This window comes from Pseudophryne corroboree, chromosome 5 (assembly GCF_028390025.1).
Source record: "Pseudophryne corroboree isolate aPseCor3 chromosome 5, aPseCor3.hap2, whole genome shotgun sequence".
Lineage (NCBI taxonomy): Eukaryota > Metazoa > Chordata > Amphibia > Anura > Myobatrachidae > Pseudophryne > Pseudophryne corroboree.
Genome location: NC_086448.1, coordinates 655,826,177 through 655,851,350, shown reverse-complemented (window position 1 = coordinate 655,851,350; position 25,174 = coordinate 655,826,177). Strand labels below are relative to the sequence as shown.

Sequence of the window (25,174 nt, the reverse complement as noted above, 5' to 3'; positions counted from 1 at the left end):
GAAGCTACCATTTTTCCCAGGATCCGCGTGCAGTGATGCACCGACACCTGTTTTGGCTTTAGGAGGCCTCTGACTAGAGATGACAGCTTCTTGGCCTTCTCCTCCTGGAGAAACACTTTTCTCTGTTCTGTGTCCAGAACCATCCCTAGGAACAGAAGACGTGTCGTAGGGACCAGCTGTGACTTTGGAATGTTTAGAATCCAGCCGTGCTGTTGTAGCACTTCCCGAGATAGTGCTACCCCTACCAACAACTGCTCTCTGGACCTCGCCTTTATCAGGAGATCGTCCAAGTACGGGATAATTAAAACTCCCTTCTTTCGAAGGAGTATCATCATTTCGGCCATTACCTTGGTAAAGACCCTCGGAGCCGTGGATAGACCAAACGACAACGTCTGGAATTGGTAATGACAATCTTGTACCACAAATCTGAGGTACTCCAGGTGAGGATGGTAAATGGGGACATGTAGGTAAGCATCCTTGATGTCCAGTGATACCATGTAATCCCCCTCGTCCAGGCTTGCAATAACCGCCCTGAGCGATTCCATCTTGAACTTGAATTTTTTTATATATGTGTTCAAGGATTTCAAATTTAAAATGGGTCTCACCGAACCGTCCGGTTTCGGTACCACAAACATTGTGGAATAGTAACCCCTTCCTTGTTGAAGTAGGGGCACCTTTACTATCACTTGTTGTGAATACAGTTTGTGAATTGCCTGTAACACTGCCTCCCTGCCTGAGGGAGTGGTTGGCAAGGCAGATTTGAGGAAACGGCGGGGGGGAGACGTCTCGAATTCCAGCTTGTACCCCTGAGATACTACTTGAAGGATCCAGGGATCCACCCGTGAGCGAGCCCACTGATTGCTGAAGTTTTTGAGACGGGCCCCCACCGTACCTGGCTCCGCCTGTGAAGCCCCAGCGTCATGCTGTGGACTTAGAGGAAGCGGGGGAGGACTTTTGCTCCTGGGAACTGGCTGTATGCTGCAGCTTCTTTCCCCTACCTCTGCCTCTGGGCAGAAAGGACGTGCCTTTAACCCGCTTGCCCCTATTGGGCCGAAAGGAAAGTACCTGATAATACGGTGCTTTCTTTGGTTGTGAGGGAACATGGGGTAAAAATGTAGACTTCCCAGCTGTTGCTGTGGAAACGAGGTCCGAGAGACCATCCCCGAACAACTCCTCCCCCTTATAAGGCAGAACTTCCATGTGTCGTTTGGAATCTGCATCTCCTGTCCACTGCCGAGTCCATAACCCTCTCCTGGCAGAAATGGACATTGCACTAATTTTGGATGCCAGCCGGCAAATATCCCTCTGTGCATCCTTTTATATGCTCTACGTTTAGCAATATAGTGTCCCTGTCTAGGGTATCTATATTTTCTGACAGGGAATCTGACCACGCAGCAGCAGCACTGCACATCCAGGCTGAAGCAATAGCCGGTCTCAGTATAACACCTGTGTGTGTGTATATAGATTTCAGGATAGCCTCCTGCTTTCTATCAGCAGATTCCTTCAGGGCGGCCGTATCCGGAGACGGTAGTGCCACCTTCTTTGACAAGCGTGTGAGCGCTTTATCCACCCTAGGGGATGTTTCCCAGCGTGACCTATCCTCTGGCGGGAAAGGGTACGCCATTAGTAACCTCTTAGAAATTACCAGCTTTTTATCAGGGGAAGCCCACGCTTCTTCACACACTTCATTTAACTCTTCAGATGGAGGAAAAGCTACTGGTAGTTTTTTCTCTCCAAACATTATACCCTTTTTTGTGGTACCGGGGGTAACATCAGAAATGTGCAACACATTTTTCATTGCCTCAATCATGTAACGTGTGGCCCTACTGGAAGTTACACTAGTCTCATCGTCGTCGACACTGGAGTCAGTATCCGTGTCGACATCTGTGTCAGCCATCTGAGGTAGCGGGCGTTTTAGAGCCCCTGATGGCTTTTGAGACGCCTGGGCAGGCACAGGCTGAGAAGCCGGCTGTCCCAAAATAGGTATGTCGTCAAACCTTTTATGCAAGGAGTCGACACTGTCGCGTAAGTCCTTCCACAGCACCATCCACTCAGGTGTCGACCCCGCAGGGGGTGACATCACGTTTACAGGCATTTGCTCCGCCTCCACATAAGCCTCCTCATCAAACATGTCGACACAGCCGTACCGACACACCGCAAACACACAGGGAATGCTCTGACAGAGGACAGGACCCCACAAAGCCCTTTGGGGAGACAGAGAGAGAGTATGCCAGCACACACCAGAGCGCTATATAACACAGGGATCCCCCTATCAATGAGTGTTTTCCCTTATAGCTGCTTTTTTTATATATATATATCATATATATATATTATCTATACTGCGCCTAAATTTAGTGCCCCCCCTCTCTTTTTTACCCTTCTGAAGTGTTCAGACTGCAGGGGAGAGCCAGGGAGCTTCCTTCCAGCGGAACTGTGAGGGAAAAATGGCGCCAGTGTGCTGAGGGAGAAGCCCCGCCCCCTTTTCGGCGGACTTTCTCCCGCTTTTTCTGGAATACTGGCAGGGGTAATTTTACATCTATATAGCCTCTAGGACTATATATGATGTTTATTTGCCAGCCAAGGTGTCATATATTGCCCTCAGGGCGCCCCCCCCCCCCCCAGCGCCCTGCACCCATCAGTGACCGGAGTGTGAGGTGTACATGAGGAGCAATGGCGCACAGCTGCAGTGCTGTGCGCTACCTTGGTGAAGACCGAAGTCTTCTGCCGCCGATTTTCCGGACCTCTTCGTTGCTTCTGGCTCTGTAAGGGGGACGGCGGCGCGGCTCCGGGAACGAACACCAAGGTCGGGTCCTGCGGTCGATCCCTCTGGAGCTAATGGTGTCCAGTAGCCTAAGAAGCCCAAACTACCACCTGTTAGGTAGGTTCGCTTCTTCTCCCCTTAGTCCCTCGCTGCAGTGAGTCTGTTGCCAGCAGATCTCACTGTAAAATAAAAAACCTAAATATACTTTCTTTCTAGGTGCTCAGGAGAGCCCCTAGTGTGCATCCAGCTCAGCTGGGCACAATAATCTAACTGAAGTCTGGAGGAGGGTCTTAGTGGGAGGAGCCAGTGCACACCAGTAGTCTAAAAGCTTTCTTTATTTATTATTTATTTATTTATTAGCAGTTTCTTATATAGCGCAGCATATTCCGTTGCGCTTTACAATTAGAACAACAATTATAGAACAAAACTGGGCAAAGACAGACAGACAGAGGTAGGAAGGCCCTGCTCGCAAGCTTACAATCTATAGGGAAATAGGCATTGATACACAAGGATAGATGCTACCTGTCACATAATGGTTCCCCAGGTTGCTAGGTTCTTAATGGGTTGTATATGATATGATCACCCAGCAATGTTGGAAGACAAAATGTGAGTTTATGTGGACTGTACAGAGGGGATGTAACTTGATAGGGAAGCTGTGAAGGTTATGTGTGTGGGTCTGAAATTTGGTAGGCTTGTCTGAAGAGATGAGTTTTCAGAGAACGTTTAAAGGTTTGGAGACTAGAGGAGAGTCTTATTGTGCGTGGGAGTGCATTCCACAGAGTGGGTGAAGCCCGGGTAAAGTCCTGTAATTTTGAGTGGGAACAGGTAATACATGTGGATGAGAGACGCAGATCTTGTGCAGAGCGGAGAGGTCTGGTAGGGAGATATTTTGAGATGAGTGAGGAGATGTATGACGGTGCAGTTTGGTTAATAGCCTTGTATGTAAGTAAAAGTATTTTATATTTGACACGGTAGATTTCCGGTAACCAATGGAGGGACTGACAGAGCGGATCTTTATAGTTGTGCCCAGTCTCCTGCGGAGCCGCTAATCCCCATGGCCCTTACGGAGTCCCCAGCATCCACTTAGGACGTTAGAGAAAAATCCTTAATTTGTAAATGTGTGTTTTAGCTTTATTATTTTGCCCAATTTCTTGTAGTACACCTCCTCTGGGTGAATAAGCTTAATAATACTGCATACAAATCCTTACATTGAGTGGTAACATGCAGGGATTGAGAGACTGATTGTGATAGGCAGCATTGTGATGTCACAGGTAGCACTGTGATGTCACAAGTCTGCCTGCTAAAAACTGCACTTTTTACAGTTGATGAGTGCGACTAGTATCTGTAACCAGATATTTGTTCTTATCTCTGTGATTTTCTCGACGTATCTGACGTCTTACAGTCTGAGGTAAGCTTATATTAACATATATGTTATTTGTAATTAGGTGTAAACAGACCAGGCTGCAAATGCTGGTGCTGGATACATTTTTGTGGTAGAGGGGGGATATAATTTGTTTTTCATTATTTTACTTGTCAGTCATTTATGTTTTTACCTTTTCTTGGGTTTTTGCACCCGTAATGTGCATACACACAGTGAGATATTGGCTCTCAATAATTTTGACTTTGGGATTTCCCCTGAGTTTCCCGGAGTCCTGAACCATCGATATTGACTAAATTTGCTTGAGATCTTGACTATGTGAGATTTTGACTAAGTGCCAGTTTTAACTATACTATGTACTGGATTGTACACTTTCTGGTCAAGATTGACTTGCCTGCATAGTCTATCTTTTCTTGCGATACCGACCCCACAGGATTGCGCATTGGTATCACAAGCTGTGTACACACGGTACGATTTGCACTAACTTTCCTTATGATTTTGACTATATAGTCAAACTCGTAAGGTTACATCGCACCGTGTGTATGCGATTTTAGGGATATATTTACTAAATGTTGATATTCATCGATTTTATCTATCACAAATAGTAAAAAAAAAAGTAGATTTACATTGATGTTGTGTTTCTAGGGCTAAACACACATTTACCAACAGATGATTTTTGATGTTAATTTGTAAATGTGTGTTTTAGCCTTAGAAACAAAACATCAAGTTAGATCGATTTGAAATTGATTCAAAATCAATTAAAATTGTCATTTCATAAATATACCCCTTGTAATAAGAAAATACCAGTAGATAGAGAACCGGTTCTCTATCTACTAATACCTCTTAAAATGTATTTCTGCGGGTCAGGATTAGAATTCATAGGGTGCTATCCAATTAGCCCAGATCTGTTTTCGGCAATGAAAATTGCCAAAAATAGAGATTAATGACCGATGGTCTGTATCACAGTATCCTATAACAGGCCATTTTCTTCGGCCAAAAATGGACTTGCAATTGCACGAAAACACATGTTACTGTGGAAAACTCAACTCTAACTGCCATGTTACAGGCTGTGCTTGAAAAATGGCAGCTAGGAGCTGCTTGGATAGTAGTTTATATTCCTCTACTTTATCTCTCTCCATGCTTTAAAAAATCTCCCTTATGGATGTGCACTGGTGAGATGTACCCAATTTCTTGTAGTACACCTCCTCTGGGTGACGAAGCTTAATAATACTGCAATAAAATCCTAACATTGAATGGTAACATGCAGGGAACGTGAGGCTGATTGTGACATGCAGCATTATGATGTCACAGGCAGCACTGTGATGTCACAAAGCTGCCTGCTACAAAAGTCAGTGCTTGGCATAGGGACACTTACTTTTTACAGTTGATGAGTGCGACTAGTACCTGTATCCAGATATGTTTTCTTATCTCTGGGATTTTTTCGATATATTGGATGTCTTACAGTCTGAGGTAAGCTTATATTAACATATATGTTATTTGTAATTTGGTGTAAGATGACCAGGCTGCAAATGCTGGTGCTGAATACATTTTTTTTGGGGGGGAAGGTGGGGGTGGGGGGGCAGGGAGAATTTTATTTATTTTTTGGTTTTTCATTATTTTGTCAGTCATCATTTAGGTTTTTACATTTCCTTGGGGTTTTCACCCGTAATGTGCATACACACGGTGAGATATTGACTCTCTCTGATTTTAACTTTGGGATTTTCCCTGAACCACCAATATTGAGTAAAATTACTTGACATTTTTACTATGTGAGATTTTGACTAAGTGCCAGTTTTGACTATACTGTGTACTAGATTGTATACAATATAGGGGGTAATTCAGACCTGATCGCTAGGAAGCGATTTTTGCAGACCTGCGATCAGATAGTAGCCGCCTACAGGGGGAGTATATTTTCGCTGTGCAAGTGTGCAATCGCATGTGTAGCAGAGCTGCACAAACTAATTTTGTGCAGTCTCTGCGCAGCCCAGGACTTACTCAGCCGCTGCGATCACATCAGCCTGTCCGGGACTGGATTTAATGTCAGACACCCTCACTTCCAACGCTTGGACACGCCTGCGTTGTTCCAGACACTCCTTGAAAATGGTCAGTTGCTACCCACAAACGACCTCTTCCTGTCAATCTCCTTGCGAACGCCCATGCACGCACGCACACACACAGATAGATGTAGCCATGAGCATCTTTGCTGGGACGCGGCATGCTGCTGCGAATATACATAGCCAGCAATCGCTCCATTAATTCCTAATGGAATTAATTGAGCGATCGCCATCCACAATTAGTCGTAAACAGGCCTGCAATGCAGCATGCCGAATCGCAGCAAGATGAGCATGCCTACATCTGTGTATACAAAAACAGTGGTCAGCACTCCAAGAGGATCTTGATAATGAAATCACATCAACACATGTCACCTAGTTGGTATATATACATACATCTGTATATACTCATAGACAACACAGACACACAGTAGCATATACACATAGCATACTTAAAAACACACACAAATATGACATACTTACAAACACACACAGCATACATATATACAAACACATAGCATACATAAACACCCACAATCTACTTACAAACACACACATGCAGCATACACATGCACATATGCACATAGTATACATACGCCACCATACTTTATTCTAGATGCTCCACGCAGCACCTCCCCCCCCCCCCCCCCCCCCAGACCCCCCTCCACTGCTGGCACACCCAGCATGCGACACACACCTGCAGACTGGAGTCACCTGGTTAGTATATTGTCAAAGTCGAAAAAGATTGCAGTACACACATCATGTACAAACTACACACAGATGGCCGTGCGCGTACTTGCTCTGCTGTGCGTGCGCATATTCGCAATTTGCATATGGTCGCTCCCGCGGACCTGCGTATTAGCGCGTGGTATGAGAATTTACGGTAGAGTTTGTGAACGCATGGAAAGCTATCAAAACACATTACATATTTAATCCAAATAGTGCACAATGGTGGTCATTCCGAGTTGTTCGCTCGGTAATTTTTTTCGCATCGCAGCGATTTTCCGCTTATTGCGCATGCGCAATGTTCGCACTGCGACTGCGCCAAGTTAATTTGCTATGAAGATTGGTATTTTACTCACGGCATTACAAGGTTTTTTCTTCGTTCCGGTGATCGTAATGTGATTGACAGGAAGTGGGTGTTTCTGGGCGGAAACTGGCCGTTTTATGGGAGTGTGTGAAAAAACGCTACAGTTTCTGGGAAAAACGCGGGAGTGGCTGGAGAAACGGAGGAGTGTCTGGGCGAACGCTGGGTGTGTTTGTGACGTCAAACCAGGAACGGCAAGCACTGAACTGATCGCACTGGAAGAGTAAGTCTCGAGCTACTCAAACTGCAAAGAAATTTCTATTCGCAATTTTGAGAACCTTTCGTTCGCAATTTTGATAAGCTAAGATTCACTCCCATTAGGCGGCGGCTTAGCATGTGCAATGCTGCTAAAAGCAGCTTGCGAGCGAACAACTCGGAATGAGGGCCAATGTACACAGTCTCCCTGCACCACACCAGAAAGTAACAGCAGTTTAAATGGTAACAGAACAAAGGGATTCACCTTTACAGGATAGGAGGGGACAGAACAAGGTTACAAGGTGGTGTTTGGTATCCAGCTGTAGGGTATTTTAAGGGTAACATTCCGGTGTTGGTTTGAGGAAGATCGCATGTTCCTGCGGATAGTTATGTGCAGGAACAGAATATAGACATAAACTGTATTTACTGGACATTATGTCTGCGGCGGGAATCCAGAGGAGACCACCCACAAGAGCAGTTGGAACAGACATCGCCTACCTATTCAAACCAACCTATGACCTCTCCTGTACTGTAAATGACCATCCCTGTGTCCAATGGACAAAGAGATTACAGTATCCATTGTGTTATGTTTTGGATGAATTGTATAAAGAGAGCCTGCAGCAGGCCTGGTCAGACACAAGACTCACAAAGTTATCTATTAGATGACCGAGGACCGGACCAGGTAGAGCGGCGAATCCAATCACGTATGTACCATTGAATGTAGCCATTATTCTGTTGTATTGTATTGTTTATATTGTAACCCCCTTTCAGCAATAATACGCTGTGGTGTCGGAACCCAGTAGTTTAACTACAGACTGGTGTCGTGTCTTTCTTTCCCTGCTAAGGTTTAAAGTGTAATAGCATCGCACTGCATTGCTGCATAAGGTTTAAAGTGTATTCATTGGGTGTGTACGCGCTGTGTGTACTTTGTACCGTCAGCGCGGCGTTTGTACGCAAAGTCCGTACACGGTACGGGACTCTGTACGCTAACAGCGTAAAAGGTGCGTAGGGTGTGTATTAAGTTTAGCGGCCGCAGCGGCTCCATGGTAAACTGTATTTAAAGTGTGTATAAGGTATAGCTTTTCATTCCTGTATATAAATCAGCATTATCAATATATACATACACACATATATCTGTGCATACACATAGACATACATCCTGAAAGAACACATACAGTAGCATATACACCTAGCATACTTAAAAACACACACATAACATGTATATGCACTGGAGGCACACACACACACACACACACACACACACACGCACGCACGCACACAAACAGTAGCATACATACACACAGCAGACACACAGAAACATATGACATACTTACAAACACACACAGGGATGTGATCCCTGACAACGGGCTGCTGCCCGAAACAATTGTAGGATGAACTTTCTTCAATAAAACGCTTAAAGTCAAGTCTCCTGAGTACCGCCCGCATCTCCTTCTCTCTCTCTCTCTCTATATATATATATATATATATATATATATATATATATATATATATACATAGTTAGAAGGAAATAGCAGGCACTCTCTTTGTAAACAGCCACCGGGGTGCCCTCCTAGAAAAGGGATATACAGTATGGATAATGTGGTCCCCTGGTTTGGACTAGCAAGTCTCCTCCACGGTATAGGGACCAGGCGGCACTCCACGGAATTTTGAAAAAAGCTACTTTTATTTATCTTTAAAAATTCAGTGCATCATACAAACAAGCATTCTGCAGAGAAACCGACGTTTCAACGCCTCACAGGCGTTTTTCTCAAGGTGCTCAGTGCTGTAACATGAAAAAACAAAACAGAATTTTTGTTTTGTTCTGTTTTGTTTTTTCATGTAGGAGAAAGAGAGATGCAGATGCACACTCTTAGCACTTAGAACACTATATAGTAAAAATAATTGAAATAAACCCTCACAATTAACATGGGAAGGATAGTTTAACTTACTTGTTTTTTTTGTTTGCTTTTTTAAAACCAACATAGTGGCTGCAATTTTAGTATACATGTGGATGACGAGTGGGATTAGTCATCCGCAGCAAAGGGGTTAAAACATAATTAAAAAAATAAAAAATGATTACATCCTATACGTACAGTTTACATTTTCAGTTAGACATAACTGCAACACTACTAATTACAGTGGAGAAAATCATGACATCAACAATAGATGCAAGACATTTTGCCATGTTAAACTTGGGAAAGATGCATAATTAAGTATTAAGCAATTTTCCAGCACTCCCAGGAGGAAGATGTACTAAGCCTTGGAGAGTGATAAAGTGGTGAGAGAGAAAGTACCAGCCAATCAGCTTCTGTCAACTTACAGGCTGTGTTTGCAAAATAATAGTTAGGAGCTTATTGACTGGTACTTTATCACTCTCCACTTTAGCACTCTCCAGGACTTGGGAGTGTATTCATGTATTCAAACCTGTCGGAAACTGCCGTCTTGTCGGAAAGATGGCAGTTTCCGACAGGTTTAGGTCGGAAGGGGTTCCGAACTATTCAATGCGGCCCCGTTTTTTCTGACAAGTTGGGAAATCCTACTTGTCAGAAAGCTGTCGTAATACACCTGGATCGGCGGAATAGCCACCGATCCGCGTGCTTCTGTCGGAAAGGGGACCAAATCCGACAGGTTTAGGTCCCGTTTCCTACAATATCAATCCGACTTTGTAAAAAGTTGGATTGATATCGCCGCCTCCTCCTCCATCCTCCCTGAGGGGAGCAGCACCAGGGTCAGGAGCGGCGCCTCGGCGAAGAGAGCAGCGCAGGGGTGAGGGGAGAGGCGCCGGGGGGAGGGGAGCGGTGAGGTGAGCAACTCAGACAGCTGGGTTAGGCTCAAATCCGACAGTCGGATTTGGCCACTCTTTGAATACGGGTTGTCGGATCCATTCTGACAATGCATATCGGAATGGATCCGACCCTTATTGAATACACCCCTTAGTATATCTGCCCCTTAACTTAAACAGCCAATAGTGTGAAAGATGAAAATTTACCTCCGGCCTCATGTATATGACTTGTGCCCAAAAGCTGCGTCGCTGATTGGCAACAATCACCTAAAATTAAATATCATACATAAATAAGAATCCACAGGGCAAATATAGTATACAGAAATAACAAGATAATACCAAAGGGTGGTCTTCAGTATGCCGGCGGTCGGGCTCCCGGCGACCAGCATACCGGCGCCGAGAGCCCGACAGCCGGCATACCGACACTTATTCTCCCTCGTGGGGGTCCACGACCCCCCTGGAGGGAGAATAAAATAGTGTGGCGCGCGTAGCACGCCACCGTGCCCGTAGCGAGCGCAGCGAGCCCGCAAGGGGCTCATTTGCGCTCGCCACACTTTCAGTAAGCCGGCGGCTGGCCTCCCGGCGCCGGTATGCTGGTCGCCGGGAGGCCGGCCGCCGGCAGATTGTAGTGAACCCAATACCAAAATATATTTGTATTTATTAAAAATCAGCAAATAAAACAGTTCAGTGCTGCATAAAGGCCTTTCCTACTACAACATGCAGGTGGTATTTGCAAATCTGTATATCACAGATGCACCTGTGTGATATGTGAAATCTGGTACTTTCTAGAAAGAAATGAATCATAAAATGTGGAATACGATACTAATAGGATTTTAAATACCTACTGGTAAATCCTTTTCTCGTAGTCCATGAAGGATATTGGGGACAGAATTAGTATGATGGGGTATAAATGGGTCCAAAGGAGCCAGTGCACTTTAAATTTCTTCAACTGGGTGTGCCGGCACCTCCCCTCTATGCCTCCTCCTACAGGTCAGTTGTAGGGAAAACAGTGTCCGAAGGAGAATGACATATTGAGAGAAGGAACATAACAACAATAAAGGTGGTGAGAGTTATACACCAACACACCAAAACATAACCAGGCCAGCAACATCTGGCAACAGTAACAGCAACAGCTGAACAGGTAACACAGAACAGAAAACCTGCAGAAAGTAACCGCACAGAGGCGGGCGCCTAATATCCCTTATGGACTACGAGAAAAGGATTTACCCGTAGGTATTTAAAATCCTATTTTCTCTACAATCCATAAGGGATATTGGGGACATAATTAGTACGATGGGGATGTCCCAAAGTTTCCAGAACAGGCAGGAACGTGCGAAGACTGCTGCAGCACTGCCTGCCCAAACTGGGTATCCTCCTTGGCCAGGGTATCAAATTTGTAGAATTTCACAAAAGTGTTCTTCCCAGACCAGGTAGCAGCTCAGCATAGTTGTAAGGCTCCACGGGCAGCAGGCTAGGAAGAGCCCACCGATCTCGTAGAGTGGGCCTTCAGAGACTTAGAAACAGGTAAGGCTGCCGACACATAGGCCTGTTGGAAAGTAAGCCTAATCCAATGAGCAATGGACTGCTTTGAAGCAGGACAACCCTTTTTCTGCGCATCATAGAGCACGATCAAGGAATCTGTCTTCCTGACCCGAGCTGTGCGTTTGACATAGATCTTCAAAGAGCGCACCACATCTAAAGACTCCGGAAGAGCTGAAGCATCAGAGCAAGACGGAACCACAATAGGTTGATTCAAATGGAATGCGGAGATAATCTTCGTCAGGAACTGCTGTCGACTCCGGAGCTTCGCTCTGTCCTCGTAAAAGACCAAGTAGGGACTTTTACATGATAAGGCCCCCAATTCTGAAAAGCGTCTAGCAGAAGTCAGGGCCAATTACATCACTGTCTTCCACGTGAGGTACTTGTCCTCTACTGTCATCAGAGGTTCAAACCAGGAGGACTGTAGAAATTGCAACACTACATCCAAAGCCCAGGGTGCCGTAGGCGGCACAAAAGGAGGTTGTATGTGGAGCACCCCTTGTAAAAAGGTATGAAGTTTCAGCAACATATCCAATTTCTTCTGAAAGAAAATGAAAAGAGCTAAAATCTGGACCTTAGCGGAACCCAGACGTAAGCCCTTATCCTCAGAAGTCTGCAGGAAATGAAGGAAACGTCCCAAGTGAAACTCCGCAGGCGGATATGTGCGTTCCTCACACCAAGCGACATATCTCCTACAGATATGATGACAATGTTTTGATGTGACAGGTTTTCTGGCTAGCACCATAGTGGTAATGACCTTTTTGGGAAAACCCTTTGAGAGCTAGGATATTCCGCTCAACTTCCATGCCGTCAAACAAAGCCGCCGTAAGTCCGGGTAGACAAACGGTCCTTGTTGAAGACGTCTTCTGAGTGGTAGAGGCCAAGGGTCTTCTATGGACATGTCCAGAAGAATTGCTACCACGCCCTATGGGGCCAATCCGGCGCAATCAGGATTGCTTGGATTCTGTGATGTCTGATCTGTTGGAGCACCCTTGGGATCAACGGGATCGGAGGGAATAGGTAGACCAGCCGGTAATGCAAAGGTGACGTCAGTGCATCCACTGCACTCGCCTGAGAGTCCCTGGTTCGCGAGCAGTAGCAACGAAGCTTCTTGTTGAGGCGAGACGCCATCATGTCGATCTGTGGGTATCCCCATCTGTCGACAATCTGTTGAAACATGTGAGGATGTAATCCCCACTCGCCCGGTTGAAGGTCGTGGCGACTCCGGAGGTTCGCTTCCCATTTGTCCACTCCTGGAATGAAAATTGTGGACAGTGCTCTTGCATTTCTTTCTGCCCAGACGTATTTTTGACACATCTCGCATGCAGGCCTTGCTTATTGTCCCTCCTTGACGATTGATGTACGCTACTGCCGTGGCGTTGTCCAACTGAACCTGGATCGCCCTATCCCTGAGCAGAGAGGAGGCCTGAAGTAGAGCATTGTATATCAACCGTAGTTCCAGAATGTTGATCGGGAGTAGGGCCTCTTGGGCAGACTGCCTGCCCTGGAACTGCGCCCCCTGGGTGACAGCTCTCCATCCTCGTAAACTGGTATCCGTCGTGAGGAGGGTCCAATCCTGAATCCCGAAACATCAGCCTTCCAGCAGGTTGGAAGACTGCAACCACCACAAGAGCTAAATCCTGGCCTGGGGTCACAGCTGAATCATTCAGTGAATCTTGAGATGTGAACCGGACCACTTGTTCAGGATGTTCAATTGGAAAGGTCTGGCATGGAACCTGCCGAACTGTTTCGCCCCGTACGAGGCCACCATTTTTCCCAACAACTTTATGCAAAGATGGATGGAAACTCGAACAGGACGGAGAACCATGCGAATCATCTCTTGAAGGGTTCTCACCTTGTCTTCTGGGAGAAACACTCTATGAGCTACAGCATCCAGTATCAAACCCAGGAACATGAGCCATTGAGACGGTTCCAGTTGAGACTTCTGTAGATTGAGGATCCACCCATGGTGAGACAGAAGTTAGAAAGTGCGATCTATATGAAGCAATAGAAGCTCCACGGAACTTGCTTTTATGAGGAGATCATCCAGGTAAGGGACAATGTTGACCTCCTGGACTCTGAGCTGGAACAACATTTCAACCATCACCTTCGTGAACACCCTCAGAGCTGTAGACAGGCCGAAGGGCAACGCCTGAAACTGGTAGTGATCGTTCAGTAGGGCGAATCGTAGATAGGCCTGATGAGGAGGCCAAATCGGGATATGCAGGTAGGCATCCTTGATATCCAGGGACACAAGGAATTCCTGTTGTTCCAGGCCCGCGATCACCGCTATCAAAGATTCCATCTTGCATTTGAAAACCTTCAGGTAAGGATTCAAGGACTTCAGATTAAAAATGGGTCTCACAGACCCGTCTGGTTTTGGCACTACAAACAGACTGGAGTAGTAACCTTGTGCTTGTTGTAGCAGGGGTACTGGAACAATGACCTGGGACTGGACCAACTTGTCGATGGCCAGTAGTAGCGTAACACGCATATTGTCCGAAGCTGGCAAGCCTGATTTGAAAAATCGTTGGGGAGGAGCACCGTTGAACTCCAGCTTGTAACCCTGAGAGATAAGGTCCCTAACCCAGGCATCTTGGCAGGAACTGTCCCAGATGTGGCTGTAGTGACATAATCGAGCTCCCACCTCGAGTTCCCCTCGGGGTGGGCGGGAACCGTCATGCTGAAGTCTTAGCGGAAGCTGAACTGGTGCACTGGTCCTGAGAGCCGGCAACGGCTGGTTTCTTAGGCTTACCTCTGGAGCCTCTAGATGCATTGGAGGCACCCCGGGCCCTAGATCGAAATCTGGAGGACCGAAAAGGACTGAGTAGACGGTCCTGGGTAGGTACGTCTAGCAGACGGAGCCCCTGAAGGGAGAAAAGTGGATTTCCCAGCAGTAGCTTTGAAGATCCATTCACCTGTGAAGGGAAGAGATTCCACATTACGTTTGGAGCCAGCGTCTGCAATCCACTGACGCAACCATATGTTTCTGCATGCAGACACAGCCATAGCAGTGGTCTTGGCATTAATATTGCCAATCTTTTTACGGGAGTCACAGAGGACTCTTGCCTTGTCCTGAATGTGTTTTAAGAAAGTTACAGTAGTAACCAAGGTAATATCCCCCGAAAGGGCCTCCTGAATCTGTATGAATGGCATGCGTCATCCAGCAACGACCAGCCTTTGAGCTACACCAGCAGCAGTGTAGATACATTTTAGAGTGGTCTCTATTTTTCTATCCAACGGGTCCTTTACCATAAAAGAGCCCGAAGCAGGGAGCACCGCCTTTTTAGAAAGGCGAGAGGATGAGACGTCTACTGCTGGAGATTCTTCCCAGGATTTCCTGCCTTCAGGGGCAAATGGGAAGGTATTTAAAAACCTTTTGGACACCTAATATTTTTTATCTGGATTTTTCCAGGCTAATTTAAATAAATCATCCAATTCTTTAGAATCAGGGAAGGTGACAGACAGTTTGTCTTGTGGGAGGAAAAACGACTGATAAGTAGCTCCTCCAGGGGGAGCTTTAACACATCCCGTATAGCCAATATAAGGGGTTCAATACCCTGTGTAAGGGTGGAGGGTCCACATCATCCTGTATATCATCATCAGTATCTGATAGAAGTGCAGGTAAAGCACGTTTTTGTGCACTTGTAGTGGACGGGGGTGGGGGGGGGGATGTTTAGCAGCTAGATTTGCCACTGCTTGTTGCAGTTCCTGAGTTTTATTAGCATTGGCAGTGAGTTGAGGTGACATATCAGACATCATTGTTTTGCTAGCCCCCAGCCAGGAGGGCTCTGGGCTCTACCCCACATAGTTATCAGCATTTTGTGATGACTGACTACATTGCTCACATGATATTGAGTCTGATGAGCTAGGGGAAAATCTAGCATTACACACACTGCATAACTTCTGTTTTACCATTGCAAAAAGAAAAAAAGGTACAATACACATACAACACAGCCTGAAACACAATACAAGCCTGCCCTATTTGCATGTGAGAGGAGACACAGGAGAGAGGACACCATCACACCCAGCGCTGCACAGCCCCAGTGAGGCTGTCAGCGTTTTATACAAACATATAAACAGTGAGTCTGTCTAATGAAAAATCCCTCAGAGGGATGATATTTGTGCACCAAATAGCAGCTCTCCCCCTCTATACCCTGTACCAGTGATCCAGCGTGTGACCGTTATGGAGGAGCTGTGTGAGGCTGCTGCTGATTATGCAGAGGAAGGCGCCAAAATGCTGCTGAGCCCGCTCTGATGTAGCTCCGCCCCCTGCTATGGCTCCGGAGCTACTGTATATTTTTTATACTGTTCAGGTCTACTAAATGTTAGTAACCTCACATAAATTCTTGGTACCATATAATAAGCCAGGCTCACACAGGGGTCAAAGTGGGTCTTCCCCCAGGAGGGAGGAGGGGGGACGACTTCACCTGCGCTTTTTCCACACAGTGAACCGGGGGACCCCCCTAGTGGGGTCCCCGGTATGTACTCACCACCGATGATCACCTTCAGGCAGCGTTTGGGGTGTGCGCATGCTGCGGCTACGACAGCAAAAGTGCCAAGCCCCGCTGAACAAACAGCCCCTCAAGAGGCCAGTGACCGCCCCTCCATCCCCCCCCCCCCCCCCACACACACACACACACACACACACCCTAACTCCCACGGTGCAGGTATGCTGTTGCCCAAACAGCATACTGAAAGAAATAAAAGTTTAAATTAAATTGAAGAAAAACTCTGGAGCTTTCAGTGTGCATCCTCTCCTGAGGGCCCTTCTTTCTAAACTGACCTGTAGGAGGAGGCATAGAGGGGAGGAGCCAGCACACCCAGTAGAAGAAATTTAAAGTGCATTGGCTCCGTTGGACCCGTCTATACCCCATCGTACTAATTTTGACCCCAATATCCCTTATGGATGCTAGAGAAAATAAACTTGTAATTACCATTAAGACAAATACAGAAAAACAGATACTTTATTAAAAATTAGTCTGTTACATTTTCCAGTGGCCTGTAAAATCAACATTTAGGGAGATATCCAATTAGCCGCGATAATTTACCGTGGCTAATTGTCCAGACGGGGGCTATCTAATTAGCCCCGATAAGCCGGCGCGAGATGCGGCTTATTAGGAATATTGTTTCCCCTGCCTCAGGCAGGCGAGACTGATTCCCTGGAAACATGTTTCCACCGAAAAAACAAATGTTTCACTGAACCTGTGTGTTTTCGGGAGATAATGTATAATTTTCTTTTTTTTACAGGCAATCAAATTGGATAGCCTGAAAAAAATTTTGGTGAAACATCTGAAAAAAGTGTTGTTTCACCTCTAATTGAATACCCCATTTGACAAAAATATTTCTTACGGTTACCGTCTGAAAGAAGGCATCATGCTGTCATTATGGGACTAATTCAGACCTAATCGTAGCAGCAAATTTGTTAGCAGATAGGCAAAACCATGGGGGTAATTCTGAGTTGATCGCAGCAGGATTTTTGATAGCAATTGGGCAAAACCATGTGCAGTGCAGGGGAGGCAGATGTAACATGTGCAGAGAGAGTTAGATTTGGGTGGGTTATTTTGTTTCTGTGCAGGGTAAATACTGGCTGCTTTATTTTTACACTGCAAATTAGATTGCAGATTGAACACACCCCACCCAAATCTAACTCTCTCTGCACTTGTTAAATCTGCCTCCCCTTCAGTGCACATGGTTTTGCCCAATTGCTGTAAAAAATCCTGCTGCGATCAACTTGGAATTACCCCCCATGTGCACTGCAGGTGTGGCAGATATAACATGAGCAGACAGAGTTAGATTTGCGTGGGTTATTTTGCTTCCGTGTATGGTAAATATGGCATGCTTTATTTTTACACTGCAATTTAGATTTCAGTTTTAACACACCCCGCCCAAATCTAACTCTCTCTGCACAATGTTATATCTGCCGCTCCTGCAGTACACATAGTTTTGCCCAACTGCTAACAAATTTGCTGCTACGATCAGGTCTGTATTAGGCTCTATAAGTGAATTAGTTTTTGTGTAGGCCATATCTGCTTTGGACAGCTCTTTGCCCTTTAAAGGGCCACACATTACCTTTAACCTCAGTCACAAATTATGAAGCTCTAGGAACAATGGTCACGAAGTAGTAGTATTTAGTTTACATTTCCTGGAACTTGCTGCACAGTGGTGGAACTAGTGAGTGGTGGGGGTGCAGCAATATGCGTTGACCCATCACTCCCCCCCCCCCTCCACACACACAAACACACGATCTAGATAGTACCCCCATTAAAATTACGCCACACATTAGTACTCCTTAATCATGTTATGCCCACACAGTAGTAGTGCCTCATATACATATTATGACCACAAAGTTGTAGTGCACCATACACATTATGCCCACAGCAGTAGTGCCCCATGCACAAAATTCTCACTCAGTAGTAGTGCCCCTTACAAGATATGCCCACACAGTAGTAGTGCCCTCCTACACATTATGCATACAAAGTAGTAGTGCCCCTTACACATTATGCCCAAACAGTAGTGGTACCCCTTACACATTATGCACACAGGGGCAGCAGGAAGATACTCAGAGACACTTCCACGATTCTGTGCTTGCGGTTTTTTCATGCCCATAACCTAGCCTGGTGTCAGTGATATGGATAATCAGGGGCAGCTGCTGTGCAGGGAAATGGTTCACTTCTTCGTTCTCTCCCTAAGACATTTGACGCTGGGGACAGTCACATCATAGAGAGGGACAGAGAGAGTAAGCTGGGGATGGAATATAAGAAGTAAAACGGAGCGCAGCACCTTCACACCCTCCAGCTGGGCACTGAGGCTGTCATTGATTTAAGCTTACCTAGGCTCAGGGGCTACACTGCAAGGAGCCTTATGGTGTCACTATGGGGAAAGGAATGGGGAGGGGGGCTGAGAGGAGAAGGAAGAGAACGGCCCTTCCTCCCCCTCTGGCCAGACTCGGACCACTGTCAATCACCATGTTCAGGGCAGGCAGTGGGTGCGTTGAGTCTGGAGTACTGACGGCGGGCAGCGCAGTGGCATATAATTAGTCAGTGTGACACTGTAATACTGGTGGCTGCGGACTGGTGGCTGCGGGTCCCTTCACTGCAACGGGTCAATGCACCTGCTGCATCACTGCCAATTCCACCTGAAAGGCATGATATCAAAAGCATGATCTTGGACTTGAATGAAATAGCATCTTAGGCCAGATACATGTACACCTAGAAGTGCTGCGGGAAATACGGATATGTCCACTTTAACAGCCCTTCTAGTCAAGCAATATCATGGGGTGACTCGGTAGCACCAAGCGTCTTTATGTGCGACTTTATCTATTAAAATGTGTCTTATTTGCCAAACAATGCGAATAGGACGCACAAGCAGCTTCTTAAAATTACATGCGGCATGCCAATTTTCTTGGTGCGACCACGGCTGTATCTGCATACAAAATGCTTTGCTACAGTGTTTTCCTAGTAAACACTGTAATGTAGAATTTCGTCTGCAGACACAGGCACAATAGCACATTGAATATCGATGTTTTTGGTCTGAATCTGCGATCTGTGAAACCCATACATTGCAGATTTACAGTATTTACACAATCATCTGCAAAATGCCAAACTGCCCCATTTGATTGCTGATGTATAGGGGCCATAAGAATGCTCTCTATCTACATATGGAGTACACATCTATTTTTTACTAATTACATAACATAAAAGTAATGTCAGCGCCAGTGGCTGTGCGCGCCTGAATGAAGCAACACTTGAATTGCTCAGTCAGACGCAATCTAGTGGCCGCCAGAGGGCAAAACAGTTGAATCCCCCCCTCCCCCCCAGAGGGGAGGAACAGTGTTATTATATAGGAGGAGTCCTCCTTCCATCTACGGTAACGTACCTGCAGGATTTCTTCAAGACTGTGAATTACTGGAGGCAGGTAAAGTTCTGACATTGCATCTTCTGCTTTGATATTATTATCTCCCTCTTCGTGACTCACAGCCAGAACATAACAGAAGCTGGGAGCAGGCAAGTTCGCCAGCACCTGGAAAAGGTCAGTAGAACATTAAGTTAAAACACTTGTAGTAAGCCAAATAGATACTGATGAATACCACAAGTGATAGAATACCCTTCTCTTATCAATATAACTATTAGATCTAATTCCTGCTCACATTAATGGTGATTAATGTAAGTTATGTTTCCAGAAATGAAGAACAGAAAGATATTATGGCTGGCCCATGAAGCAATATAAACTCTTCAATAGTGGGCTACATTTACATTTTGAAATAATCTGAAAAATGACTATAATGTAAAAGAGAGGACATTATGATAATGCAACAGGACACTCCGATCTTTCTAGCAGAGACACAAGTTATTGCTTTAACTAAAATACTCAAAATTCATAATCAAAAACCTCATATCAGAAACGCTGTAACCTTCTACAGTAACGTCATGCTACAAATCAAATCATGGCTGACGTGCCCAAACATCAAGGTTGCATGTGATATAATGAGTAACAGCCTTGCGCTTCTAACAAATATGTTACATCCAAGTTTTATACCTCAATGTACTGCCAGCTTACACAAACCTCCACAAGGCTTAGAGGCCCATCTCCCCTACACCCAGCACACATCTGCATCACAATACTGAACACACTAGCGCTTGAGTAATTTGTAGACTCTCCCTTTCTACCAACCCACTGACTTGCAGTCAGTCACATGCAGCAGATGTGGTGCACAGACCACAGGGGGAAGAAGAATGCAGTCTAGAAGTGCAGTAAGCGGGAGGCTGCCAATGGGATCTAGTCACAGTGTATGTATGGCATAATGTGAACTGGGGATGCTACAATGTAGCATCAAATGAATTAGGGAACAGTTATGCGGTGGGGTGTTCATATGTATATCACTATTTGGAATATACTCCATCGGGCAGAATCGGAACGTTATTGTGATCCTACACCCTGTCTGGATGAACGTTATTTACATCAGATAAGTGGTTGTCATTACTGCCCGCAGGAGTATACAGTGTTAATACATTAACACACCAGCTACAAGTGGCATATTTTTAATAGGTACAGGGTGTTCGATGCACATGGGCCCCTTGGTCCAGTGGGGACCACATCATACAACCTGCCCCCAATTTCTCTATGCTCACATTTCCAGAGAGTTTCCCACATTTTGCACATGCACAATAGGAAAATAACCAGGAAAATGTCTGCCACAGTGTTTGCCCAGAGACCTGTACATGTACAGTAGGGTCTAGCACAGTGCCCGAGTCCACTAGTTCTCACATGAGTGATGTCGACTAGAGAGGAGGGGGGCCTTGACAGAGGCTGCACACAGGCCCCCTGCTCTATTAATGTGATATTTGCCAGTTACTATCATTCTGGCAGTGAACCATTACACACGCGATCGCAGTTTAAGAGCTGGCGGGGACGGTGACGCCATGGTTTGTGGGCGTCGATGTACCGTTTGGAGGATATGGTCTGGACAACGCAGGAGTGTCTGGACCGTATGCAGGGAGGGCCGCGGCGACGGCTGTGTGACACAGCCGATGCAACCCAAAAGATGGCTGACCGCCGACAGGCAGGGGGAAACCCTAATCATGCGACCGCATCGCTATATAGCATGGGGGGAGGGGGGAGGGGGCAGTAGGGCCCGGCATGCTGGGCGGCCTTGCCCTGTGCTGGGCAGCTCCCCACATGCTAGCAAAAACAGTTGTAGTTTTGCTACTTTTAGCAAAGCTACACCTCTTGCTGAATTAGGCCCTATATGCGTTAAGCTCCTCATTTCAATACTGTCTATCCATTCGCATTGGAGGATAACGTTGGCTGTCTGCATTATACCTTTATATATTTCAGGCTATTTCAACTAGTTTCTATTATTATATCAGGATCACAGCAATATGCACACGATAGATAAAATTGCACATTAGAGTATCTCCATATCTTTCATATAACGAAGTTATATATTAGTGTGTAATAATTGTTTTTATCTGTATCTTTTTGTATTTATGATATAGTAAATAATGACATACAGGAAAATAAGAATTTACTCACCGGTAATTCTATTTCTCGTAGTCCGTAGTGGATGCTGGGAACTCCGTAAGGACCATGGGGAATAGCGGGCTCCGAAGGAGGCTGGGCACTCTAGAAAGATCTTAGACTACCTGGTGTGCACTGGCTCCTCCCACTATGACCCTCCTCCAAGCCTCAGTTAGGTACTGTGCCCGGACGAGCGTACACAATAAGGAAGGATTTTGAATCCCGGGTAAGACTCATACCAGCCACACCAATCACACCGTACAACTCGTGATATGAAACACAGTTAACAGTATGAAACAATAGAGCCTCTCAACAGATGGCTCAACAATAACGCGATTTAGTTAACAATAACTATGTACAAGTATTGCAGATAAACCGCACTTGGGATGGGCGCCCAGCATCCACTACGGACTACGAGAAATAGAATTACCGGTGAGTAAATTCTTATTTTCTCTAACGTCCTAGTGGATGCTGGGAACTCCGTAAGGACCATGGGGATTATACCAAAGCTCCCAAACGGGCGGGAGAGTGCGGATGACTCTGCAGCACTGAATGAGAGAACTCCAGGTCCTCCTCAGCAAGGGTATCAAATTTGTAGAATTTTGCAAACGTGTTTGCCCCTGACCAAGTAGCTGCTCGGCAAAGTTGTAAAGCCGAGACCCCTCGGGCAGCCGCCCAAGATGAGCCCACCTTCCTTGTGGAATGGGCATTGACAGATTTTGGCTGTGGCAGGCCTGCCACAGTATGTGCAAGCTGAATTGTACTACAAATCCAACGAGCAATAGTCTGCTTAGAAGCAGGAGCACCCAGCTTGTTAGGTGCATATAGGATAAACAGCGAGTCAGATTTTCTGACTCTAGCCGTTCTGGAAACATATATTTTCAGTGCCCTGACAACGTCTAGCAACTTGGAGTCCTCCAAGTCCCTAGTAGCCTAGGCACCACAATAGGCTGGTTCAGGTGAAACGCTGACACCACCTTTGGGAGAAACTGGGGACGAGTCCTCAATTCTGCCCTATCCATATGGAAAATCAAATAAGGGCTTTTACAAGACAAAGCCGCCAACTTTGATACTCGCCTGGCAGAAGCCAAGGCCAATAACATAACCACCTTCCACGTGAGATATTTCAGATCCACGGTTTTTAGTGGTTCAAACCAATGTGATTTTAAGAAACTCAACACCACGTTGAGATCCCAAGGTGCCACAGGAGGCACAAACGGGGGCTGACTCTGCAGCACTCCTTTTATAAATGTCTGAACTTCAGGTACTGAAGCTAGTTCTTTTTGAAAGAAAATCGACAGAGCCGAGATCTGTACCTTAATGGAACCCAATTTAAGGCCCATAGTCACTCCTGCTTGCAGGAAATGCAGAAATCGACCTAGTTGAAATTCCTCTGTTGGGGCCCTTTCGGCCTCACACCATGCAACATATTTTCGCCATATGCGGTGATAATGAGTTGCTGTAACCTCTTTCCTGGCTTTAGTAAGCGTAGGAATGACTTCCTCCGGAATGCCCTTTTCCTTCAGGATCCGGCGTTCAACCGCCATGCCGACGAACGCAGCCGCGGTAAGTCTTGGAACAGACAGGGCCCCTGCTGCCGCAGGTCCTGTCTGAGTGGCAGAGGCCATGGGTCCTCTGATATAAATTCTTGAAGTTCTGGGTACCAAGCTCTTCTTGGCCATCCACGAGTATCGTTCTTACTCCTCGCCTTCTTATTATTCTCAGTACCTTTGGTATGAGAGGCAGAGGGGAGAACACATAAACCGACTGGTACACCCACGGTGTTACCAGAGCGCCCATAGCTATCGCCTGAGGGTCCCTTGACACGGTGCAATATCTTTTATAGCTTTTTGTTGAGGCGGGACGCCATCATGTCCACCTGTGGCCTTTCCCAATGGTGTACAATCCTATTGGAAGACTTCTGGAGGAAGTCCCCATTCTCCCGGGTGGAGGTCGTGTCTGTTGAGAAGATCTGCTTCCCAGTTGTCCACTCCGGGAATGAACACTGCTGACAGTGCTAACACATGATTTTACGCCTATCGGAGAATCCTTGTGGCTTCTGCCATCGCCATCCTGCTTCTTGTGCCGCCCTGTTGGTTTACATGGGCGACTGCCGTGATGTTGTCTGATTGGATCAGTACCGGCTGGTTTTGAAGCAGAGGCCTTGCCGGCCTCAGGGCATTGTAAATGGCCCTCAGGTCCAGAATATTTATGTGTAGGGAAATAACCTGACTTGACCAAAGTCCCTGGAAATTTCTTCCCTGTGTGACTGCCTCCCAGCCTCAAAGGCTGGAATCCATGGTCACTAGGACCTAGTCCTGTATGCCGAACCTGCGGCCCTCTTGAAGATGGGCACTCTGCAGCCACCACAGTAGAGATACCCTGGTCCTTGGAGACAGGGTTATCAGCCTATGCATCGGAAGATGCAATCCGGACCACTTGTCCAACAGGTCCCTCTGAAAAGTTCTTGTATGGAACCTGCCTAATGGGATTGCTTCGTAGGAAGCTACCATTTTTCCCAGGACTCGCGTGCAATGATGCACCGCTACCTATTTTGGCTTCAGGAGGTCTCTGACTAGAGATGACAACTCCTTGGCTTTCTCCTCCGGGAGAAACACTATTTCTGGTTTATGTCCAGAACCATCCCCAGGAACAGTAGACGTGTCATAGGAACCAGCTGTGACTTTGGACTGTTTAGAATCCAACCATGCTGTTGTAGCACTTTCCAAAATAGTGCTACCCCGACTACCAACTGCTCCTTGGACCTCGCCCTTATAACGAGATTTTCCAAGTACGGGATAATTACAACTCCCTTTTTTTGAAGGAGTATCAACATTTCGGCCATTACCTTGATAAAACACCCTCGGTGCCATGTACAGTCCAAACGGCAGTGTCTGGACTTGGTAATGGTAATCCTGTACCACAAATCTGAGGTACTCCTGGCGAGGATGGTAAATGGGGACATGCAGTTAAGCATCCTTGATGTCCCAGGATACCATGTAATCCCCCTCGTCCAGGCTTGGAATAACCGCCCTGAGCGATTCCATCTTGAACTTGAATTTTTGTGTTCAAGGATTTTAAATATAAAATGGGTCACACCGAACCATGCGGTTTCGGTACCCCAACCCGTGTGGAATAGTAACCCCGTCCTTGTTGAAGTAGGGGCACCTTGAGTATTACCTGCTGGGAATACCGCTTATTAATTGCCTCTAGCACAGCCTCCCTGCCTGAGGGAGTTGTCAGCAAGGCATATTTTAGGAAACGGCTGGGGGGAGACATCTCGAATTCCAGCTTGTACCCTTGAAATACTACTTGAAAGAAACAGGGATCCACCTGTGAGCGAGCCCACTAATTGCTGACA

General features: G+C 46.2%; 1 protein-coding gene across 7 annotated transcripts in view; it reads right to left on the bottom strand.

Moving 5' to 3' along the window:
* The window catches only part of SPIDR (scaffold protein involved in DNA repair), a 1,299,263-nt gene that overhangs the window by 76,243 nt on the left and 1,197,846 nt on the right, over positions 1-25,174 (bottom strand). For all 7 annotated transcript variants that reach the window (XM_063923689.1, XM_063923686.1, XM_063923690.1 and 4 more), the window contains 2 exons: positions 19,672-19,815; positions 10,462-10,521 (listed from right to left, as the gene is read on the bottom strand). In XM_063923689.1, coding sequence (XP_063779759.1) covers positions 10,462-10,521; positions 19,672-19,815 — 204 coding nt within the window. The remainder of the gene's footprint in view (positions 1-10,461; positions 10,522-19,671; positions 19,816-25,174) is intronic.